Source organism: Gobius niger (assembly GCF_951799975.1).
Source record: "Gobius niger genome assembly, chromosome: 13".
Taxonomy (NCBI): Eukaryota; Metazoa; Chordata; class Actinopteri; order Gobiiformes; family Gobiidae; genus Gobius; species Gobius niger.
Genome location: NC_136864.1, coordinates 30,997,387 through 31,007,620, shown reverse-complemented (window position 1 = coordinate 31,007,620; position 10,234 = coordinate 30,997,387). Strand labels below are relative to the sequence as shown.

At 43.5% G+C, this 10,234-nt stretch overlaps 1 protein-coding gene across 1 annotated transcript in view; it reads left to right on the top strand.

The window, feature by feature from the left end:
- Window positions 1–993: 993 nt before the first annotated feature.
- Window positions 994–10,234, top strand: part of LOC306972262 (vasoactive intestinal polypeptide receptor 2-like) — a gene marked incomplete at its 5' end in the record, with an annotated part of 42,638 nt that continues 33,397 nt past the window's right edge. Inside the window, 3 exons of the mRNA XM_079568809.1 lie at window positions 994–1,058; window positions 2,414–2,612; window positions 7,484–7,586. Of these exons, the coding sequence (XP_079424935.1) occupies window positions 994–1,058; window positions 2,414–2,612; window positions 7,484–7,586 (367 nt within the window). The remainder of the gene's footprint in view (window positions 1,059–2,413; window positions 2,613–7,483; window positions 7,587–10,234) is intronic.

The following is a 10,234-nucleotide window of genomic DNA, read 5'->3' as shown; positions in this document are numbered from 1 at the left end:
GTGTGATGCTCACGCTATGAATGATTTAGATTGAATCACATAACGGCAACAGCATAGCAACCGAGTCAGGGAAAGAGTGTCATTTTATTCTTAGCACATTTATTTAATAAGGACAATAGGGCTGGGATGATACACTTTTGTCACGATCCGAAACCTATCACGATACTCAGGGGCCGATCCGATATGTATTGCGATACTGTATGATAGGAATACATATGTCTACCTTAAAATGTGTCCAAACTTTACAAACCAAACGCCATCTGACATTTATTGCAATGTTAAGATTGAAAAGTGCATTAACACCAAATGTACCAAAGTGCTGTGTAACTGATACTGGAAAAGTGCATATACATATAAAAGTATTGAAAGTGTTGTTTTACAAAGTGGTACTTGGTATTATGATCCGATCCCATATTTTGTTCCAGCTCTATATGGACACAGCAATAACAAAGTGTTAGAGAAGGGTGCAATAGATAAAAGACATTATTATACAAGACCAGACACATTTTACACATGAGGAACGCTACGATTTTAGCCACTGTTTGAGCTCACTGCTAAAGATGTTCAAGTCAGTCTGCAGTTTTAGTCCAGTGGAGAGATTTCCACAGTGTAGCCCCTTCAAGGACTTTGGGAGCACACAATCCCCGCTAGCTCAGGCTCTGGTCTGAGAGAGATGTGAAAAAACACTCCCTGCATATAGAATAAAGTCTCTTCTATTTGACTTCTGCAGATGTGGTTTACATTATGTTTCAGGAACCTCCTGAATGGGTTGGCCTGGCCTTGTGTAACCGTGGTAACAGCAGGAGGACAGTGAGGGCAGAAATAATTGATATCACGCTGACAGCTGAGAAATGACAGCAGGGAGAAATCAAATGATGTTTTTACCTGACGGCCCACACCATCCACCCATCCATCCATTTTCTCCCACTTTTACGTTGCCGGGTCATGGGGGCAGCTGTTGGAGCTGCCCAAATTACACTGCACCAGGCCCTTATGGCTCCCCTGCAGGTGGTGGGTCCACGGAGGGACGGCCACATGGTTCCAACCCAGGCCTTTTGGTCTCTCATAAGAGGCTTCTGAACCGCTCTTTGTCTGACCCGTCACCCAGGACCTGTTTGCCCTGGGAGACCCTACCAGGGGCACGAAGCCCCCGACAACAGAGCTCCAGGATCAGTCGAGCGCTCAAACCCCTCCTCTACGTTAAGGTGGCGGTTCCAGGAAGGGACGGCCCACACAGTCATGTAAAACAACAGAGCTAACCTCAGAGTCAGGACAGTCAATCAGGAGCAGAATGGCCATTTTCAGTGAAAGGGTTCACAGACTGCTTGGTTTGGTGAAAGAGTGCGACATGAAACACAGACCAACAATATTAACAATATAGATACATTCATCCATCCATCCATTTTCTTCTGCTTTATCCGGGGCCGGGTCGCGGGGGCAGCAGTCTCAGCAGAGATGCCCAAACTTCCCGATCCACACACACCTCCTCCAGCTGTTCTGGGGGGACCCCGAGGCGACACCAGGCCAGCTCGGAGACATAGTCCCACCACCGTGTCCTGGGTCTTCCACGAGGCCTTGTCCCACTAGGACATGCCTGGAACACCTCCCACGGGAGGCAACCAAGAGGCATCCGAAACAGATGCCCGAGCCACCTCAGCTGCTCCTTTCGACGTGAAGGAGCAGCGACTCTAATCCGAGCTCCTCCCGGGTAACTGAGCTCCTCACGCGATCTCGAAGGGTGCGCCTCCTCCACTTGAGGTAAGGACTCCCCACCGACCTGTAGAGGGGACGCCACCTTTTTCTGGTGGAATATTCACCTTATTCCGGGGGCTCGCGTGGGCGCCGCCATGAATTGTGCCCGCCCCTTTTCTCCTATCTGTTAACATGGGACTGGAGAAGTCCACACAAAATCAGTCACTACACGAAAACAACGCCGTTTTCAGGCCACGCAGAGAAACGCTGCAGTGTCGACATGTCGGTGCAAATGAACATTTTACACAAATCAATCGACTAAACATCAGATTTGAGCGGAGAATATTTTCCCTCGTTCTCCGTTAAAATGAACGGGCTTCGCGCTCGACCGGAAGTGTCTGGACAACGGAAGTGCCGAGACAAAGCAATAAGTGGCAAAAGTGGGGGGGGCGGAATAAGGTGAATAGATACAATTATATGCAAACAACTCCTCTCACATGTCGACATGAGGCGTCTGACTCTGCGTGAAGCTGCGTTCGTATTTCATATATAAATAAGTAGCTAAGAAATAAAAATAGATTCAAACCCTTGCCTCATATCCGAGTTCATCTTTATCTTGTGTAAAGCTCTTCCCTAGTTTTATTTTGAAAGCCTGTCCGTGCAGAAGCGTGCTCAGGTCTGTCAGTGGTTGCTTTACTCATCAGCCTGTGCTCGGTCCCAGTCTGTGGTCCCTGTGTGGCTCAGCAGAGCGCACAGCCTTCAGCTCCTCTGACTTTATCCCACATCCCCATGGCACAGCAGAGGAGAGCAAAGAGGAGAACACAGAGGGGCGGGCAGGTCCACTGCTCCAGTCCGGTCCACACGGAGATGTGAAGATGAGGAGTTTGGTGCTTCTGTTTGTGAGTTTCTCTCCAGTCACGGTAAGATGTTTCAAACTTGTTAGTTTACTTTTACTGCTTACTCTAATGGCCAAGAATGAAGGATGCTGTTGTACTTTTTATTGGATTTAAAATAATGCTATTTAAAAACTTTGCAGCAAAAAAGAATATGCCAATACGATATTTAAATGGACAAATATTAAAGTGTTTATTTTGTGACCTTTGGTGTATGAAAAGGATCCTTGAAGTAAAGATATTATTTGTCCCACCAAGGCTGAAGGAGGTTGCTCTGACATATACAGTGTGTAAGTAATGTGTGTTGTCATGTTACAGCCTCATTCCAAAATGCATTAGATTTGTAGTGATGAACGTTATTACAAATAAAACTGCAGCACTCCACTAATCAGACATTATGATAGAGATGTTTGTCCGTCTGTAGGTTCTCCTATTTCCTCAGAATAACTGGAGCTCTGTCAGAGTGACCAATGGGTTCTCGGTCTCCTCCCTGACCAAGGCCCTTCTCCCTGATTGATCCGTTTGGGAAGAGTCCTGGTGGTTCTGAACGTCTCCATTTGCATATAATGGAGGTCACTGTGCTCTTTGGGACCTTCAATGCTGCAACAATTCTCCTGTACCTGCCCCAGATCTGTGCCTCCATACAAACCTGTCTGAGTTTACAGACACTTCCTTTAAGTTCAGGGCTTAGTTTCTGCTCTGACCTCCTCTGTCAGCTGTGGGACCTTATGGAGGTCAAGGCCAAAACCATTTCATTTACCTCCAGGAGAGTTGTTGAAGCATCTCAAGGACAATTAGTGGGAAAACGATTCTCGTGGGTAGACTGATGAGAAAAAAAGAAACATGTTGGAATGAGGCTGTAACATAAACTGTGGGAAAGGTGTAGGGTGTGTACTGTGTAGACCTCCACTCGTGCATGTCCCCTGCACATATATGTGCATACATGTACAATGAGTAGGCTATTAGTATGGGTTGGTTGTCACTTTTCTTTTATAGCCGCACTAGGGGGCGCTGTGCCTTGATATTGTTATTGAACGTCAAGTTTAACCTCCTGATTGTCCAGCTGTAATAAGCCTCGATTCACTCAAAAAAACTGAAATTGGGAAATTTGTCTTTTTTAGGGTTTGGCCAATTTTCCAAATAATGTGTTTATTTTAAAGCTGGTCAAAAGCTTTAGATCAAAGCTTTGAGTTTGAACTGAAGATAATTGAGATTTCAGGCTCAGGTCTGCATGTCTGGTTGTCACTAGAGTTAAAATCGTGGAGGAAATGTGTTTTTATGATCATGTTCATTTTATCATCAGCATTTGTTGATACTTTACTGCATTGGGTGATTTCCTGCATTTTTAAGCTCATTACAGAGGATTTTGCAGAATTTATACAAAAACAACCAAATAGTGAAACACATCAGGCATTTAGTGTTTATTATTTAAACCTATTTTTCCTTTTATTTTCATTTTTAAAACCACCAAAATGGATGTTGTGTTGATGAGCTGTGGAGGACACAAGTGTATGTGCATGTGTATGTATTGTATGCAGTTGTGATTCGAGCCACTACAGCATCTTTCAGTAATCTTCGGATCTTCTTCAGTATACTCTTAGCATTGCGGCGACAGCGCCCATAAGCGCCCCCTGAAGCCCTATACATATAAGAAATGCCTTCCTCACCTCTCCATCTCTAGCGAGGCTTGATCCTCTCACCACAAAGTGAAAACACGGACTATTGCTTGACTACAGCCACAGAGCCACACAGATTCTTTCTTCTTCTTTTATTCTCTTTATTGAAACAGCTGCACAGTAAGGGGAGCAAGAGGAGGGAGATGGGGGGGGTCTTATTTGGAGTAGCTTGAAAATAAAACTACTGCAGTTTTAGTTTTAGATCAATAAGACATTTTAACATAGTAAGATACTTCAAATCCAAAGATAGTTCAAATCCCAGCTGTGACATCTTCAGCGATGTAATGAGTGGTGATTGACAGGATGCGTATCTCAAAATAACAATGGCATTAGTTCTGTTTCTGCAGTTACAATGGCAGCCACTTGAATGGCTTCAGTCAAAATGACTCTGATGTTCCTCTGATGATCAGAGGGTGGTGTGCTCCTGCTGTGGAGATGTAGATCATCTTGTGAGCACGTGTTGCATTATGCCTTTCACATGAAAACATGGGTGCTAATACAGTGTATTGTTCAGTGCATAATGTATTCAAAAGCGTGGGCCATGGGGGCACAGATCAGTGCTTTGTCAGTCATGATCACTTCCCATGTGTGTTCTGCTCACCGCCCACACACTGCACACTCTTATACTCACAGAGCTTATATGACACCAAACTGGGCGTATGCTTTACAATATGGCCTCAGGATCATCATGTGTGAGAAGACTCAAAGGTGAAGCAATGCAAAACTTAGTCCTAAGGGTGTTTTCACACATGCTGGAGCGCCTTATCGGTCGACCCGAGGCCGTCCTAATTTCAACTGCATTCACTGCATTCATTCCAAATTACGAGATTTAAACTCGTAGTACGAGTTTAAAAGTCGCAATTTCGAGATTTAAAAACACAAAATTATGACTTTAAATCACGTAATTTCGACTTCCCGTTGGGCTTTTATTTTTTAACATGGCGGAAACGGGCTTCCATAAAAAAGAGTGTTGATTTTTTTTTTTTTTTTTTAAATATACACTGCTCACAAAAACTTAGGGCACACTCAAAAAACACATCCTAAATGTCAATCAATTCGATTTTTCGGATGAAAATCTTTATTCATAGTGTAGGGCAATGTGTTGAGAACAAAATAACATAAGAATGATAAATGGAAATCAAATTCTCAGCCCCTGGAGGTCTGGATCCAAAATTATAGTCAAAATCAAAGTGACAAATCCAAATTCTGTAGAAATGCCTCCAAACGAGTCTGTATCATCCTCAGTAGTGTGTGTGGCCTCCACGTGCCTGAATGCACTCCCTACAACGCCTGGGCATGCTCCTGATGAGACCACGGATGTCCTCCTGAGGGATCTCCTCCCAGACCTGGATTAGAGCATCAGTAGCTCCTGGACAGTCTGTGGTGCCACGTGGCGTTGATGGATGGACCAAGACATGATGTCCCAGATGTGCTCTATTGGATTTAAGTCTGGGGAACGGGCAGGCCAGTCCATAACATCAATACCTTCATCATGCAGGACCTGCTGACACACTCTTGCCACATGTGGCCTGGTATTATCAGGCATCAGAAGGAACCCAGGGCCCACAGCACCAGCATATGGTCTTACAATAGGTCTGAGGATCTCATCCCGGTCCCCAATGCCAGTCAGGGAACCTCTGGCTCGCACATGGAGGGCTGTGCGGCCCTCCAATGAAATGCCTCCCCAGACCATCATTGACCCACCACCATACCGGTCATGCTGGATGATGTTGCAGTAGCAGAACGTTCTCCAGGGCGTCTCCAGACTCTGTCACGTCTGTCACATGTGCTCAGGGTGAACCTGCTCTCATCCGTGAAGAGCACAGGGCACCATTGGCCAATCTGCCAATCGCTGTGTTCTCGGGCAAATGCCAATCGGGCTGCACGGTGTTGGGCAGTAAGCACCGGCCCAACTTGTGGACGTCAGGCCCTCAAACCCCCCTCATGGAGTCGGTTTCTGACCGTTTGAGGACCAACATGCACATTTGTGGCCCTCTGGAGGTCATTTTGTAGGGCTCGGGCAGTGCTTCTCCTGTTTCTCCGTGCACAAATGAGCAGATAGTGGTCCTGCTGCTGGGTTGTTGACCTCGGTCGGGCCCCCCCAGGTCTCCTGGTGTACTGGCCTGTCTCCTGGTATCTCCTCCAGGCTCTGGACACTGCGCTGGGAGACACAGCAAACCTTCTTGCCACAGCATGAATGGACCTGCCATTTTGGATGAGCATCACTCCCTGAGCAGCTTCTGTGGGTTGTAGATGCTCCTCATGATACCTCTAGTGGTGAGAACACTGGACAAATGCAAAAGTGTTCCAAAAATACGGTACAAAGGATGAAGACAGGGAAATGGTCTGTGGTCATACCTGCAAAACCATTCCTCTTTTGGAGTGATCTTGCTAATTGCCTCTCATTTCCACCTGTGTCTGTTTAATTTCCACAACACCAAGTGAAATTGATTCACAATAAGCGTGGCTTCCTAACTGGACAGTCTGATATCCCAGAAATGTGACTGACTTGGAGTTACATTGTGTTTTTTGAGTGTGCCCTAAGTTTTTGTGAGCAGTGTATATAGATTTTTAGTTGCAGTGATAATTTAATAATTATTCGCCAATTTCTTTATTATTTTGGCAGTTTTGGTCCCCCATACAGATATACTTTAATTGTGACTGGTTAATGGCAATGGGTGCAGGCAATAGCAACAGCTACCAAGCAATGACATATACCAACAACATGAACCAACAGCAGAGAAACACGGCAGTGACAGTGACAAGTACTCGAATTAACCACAGGGGGCAGCAACATCTAACAACAACATGAACCCACAAGGAGCAACTGCATTGAACACTCCCAGCCAGTGAAGTCATGTGCAGACTACATTATATATAACACACACATATGCAACAACTACATATACAACAAACACATATACAACAAACACATATGCGACAAACACAAATGAAACATACACATAAGCTACATACACATGTCAAACAACATGTACACCGTAAACATAGACCAAAGACACATAGCAATGACATAGACCAACTATATTGACACATATTTCAGCAACTTATTTTTGGCACAAATGGAACCCCATACCATACACCTCTCCTACGAGAAAATGAATTGGTGGTCCCCACACTAAATATAACTTGTGATATTTTGTCTGGCGATGGTCAGGCTATGTCTATCTACCTGTGGAGTAGCAGAGGTCTGTTTTTGTGCAGGTGGAGGGCTGGCATCCCACATGTCATTTCCTCCAACAGCTGGAGCGAGACCAGAGCGACTGTATGAGCCGACTGAAGGAGCAGGGCGGGACAACTGGCTCGGGTGAGCAGGCACCAGACCTCCTCTTCAATCTGAACTTTTGATTTGATTTTGTTTAGGCAGAGCCTTAACTTGGCCCTCTCCATTGCTTTTACTTACCAGTAACCTTTTATTTTACCCTATAATAAATCCAATGCGAAATGAACATGCCCCTGGTTAGTTCATTGTATCACTGCCCCAACAGCAGGCAGCAGAGAGGGCCTTCCTAAGCACGCATCAATGAACTCAGCTCCTCGTGCTTCAGATCAGTTTTTATTTAGCAATCAGCCCCTCAAAAACAGAGCAGCAAATAATTATTTATAAAAATGTTCCTATTCTTTACAAAGTGGATAGCTGACCAGACGAGGGAAATGTAAGGAGCGCCATCTACAGCATAATGGCAAAATGAGCTCTGACTGAATGAAAAAAAAACATTGTGCATTGATGTCCACAGATCCACGTTACAAAGAAAAAGACTCTTATTTATCGGCCTATGATTGATTTGATCATTCAAAAATCAATATCAGCTGTAATAATATAAGTGCCACACGTCTGTTGAAACTTCTCCTGCAGACATTACCATGGTGGTGCTTCAGTCGTGTTTATGAGAAGTCACAATAATAAAGTTTGTCCACAAGAGGTCACAACGAAACAGCTCTAAGACTTCGAACCTTACAAGTCTTTTATTTGCCAGGAAAGCCCCGAGTGTCATAAGGCTTCACTCGCCCCTCACTACATTTCAGCATCATTCAGCAACAAGATAGAAATCTACAAGAGGGAAGGAGGCGTTTTATGGAGATGTCAGAAAAACATGCTTAGTTTGAGTCATTGCTAAAAAATGTAGTGCTCTCACACTATTCCTGCTGCTTGTTTTATTATCAAAATCTGTCTGTCAAAATGTTGCAATTCCTCATTACATAATACAGTTCCTCATTACATGACACAGTTCCTTATTACATGATACAGTTCCTCATTACATGACACAGTTCCTCATTACATTATACAGTTCCTCATTACATGATCCAGTTCCTCATTACATTATACAGTTCCTCATTACATGACACAGTTCCTCATTACATGACACAGTTCCTCATTACATGATACAGTTCCTCATTACATGACACAGTTCCTCATTACATGATACAGTTCCTCATTACATGATACAGTTCCTCATTACATGACGCAGTTCCTCATTACATGACACAGTTCCTCATTACATGACGCAGTTCCTCATTACATGACACAGTTCCTCATTACATGACACAGTTCCTCATTACATGATACAGTTCCTCATTACATGACACAGTTCCTCATTACATGACACAGTTCCTCATTACATGATACAGTTCCTCATTACATGACACAGTTCCTCATTACATGATACAGTTCCTCATTACATGATACAGTTCCTCATTACATGACACAGTTCCTCATTACATGACACAGTTCCTCATTACATGACACAGTTCCTCATTACATGATACAGTTCCTCATTACATGATACAGTTCCTCATTACATGATACAGTTCCTCATTACATGATACAGTTCGTCATTACATGATACAGTTCCTCATTACATGATACAGTTCCTCATTACATGACACAGTTCCTCATTACATGACACAGTTCCTCATTACATGACACAGTTCCTCATTACATGACACAGTTCCTCATTACATGATACAGTTCCTCATTACATGATACAGTTCCTCATTACATGACACAGTTCCTCATTACATGACACAGTTCCTCATTACATGATACAGTTCCTCATTACATGATCCAGTTCCTCATTACATTATACAGTTCCTCATTACATGACACAGTTCTTCATTACATGACACAGTTCCTCATTACATAATACAGTTCCTCATTACATGACACAGTTCCTCATTACATGATACAGTTCCTCATTACATGACACAGTTCCTCATTACATGACACAGTTCCTCATTACATGATACAGTTCCTCATTACATGACGCAGTTCCTCATTACATGATACAGTTCCTCATTACATGACGCAGTTCCTCATTACATGATACAGTTCCTCATTACATGATACAGTTCGTCATTACATGATACAGTTCCTCATTACATGATACAGTTCCTCATTCCATGACACAGTTCCTCATTACATGACACAGTTCCTCATTACATGATACAGTTCCTCATTACATGACGCAGTTCCTCATTACATGATACAGTTCCTCATTACATGATACAGTTCCTCATTACATGATACAGTTCCTCATTACATGATACAGTTCCTCATTACATGACACAGTTCCTCATTACATGATACAGTTCCTCATTACATGACACAGTTCCTCATTACATGACACAGTTCCTCATTACATGACACAGTTCCTCATTACATGACACAGTTCCTCATTACATGATACAGTTCCTCATTACATGATACAGTTCCTCATTACATGACGCAGTTCCTCATTACATGATACAGTTCCTCATTACATGATACAGTTCCTCATTACATGATACAGTTCCTCATTACATGATACAGTTCCTCATTACATGACACAGTTCCTCATTACATGACACAGTTCCTCATTACATGACACAGTTCCTCATTACATGACACAGTTCCTCATTACATGACACAGTTCCTCATTACATGATACAGTTCCTCATTACATGATACAGTTCCTC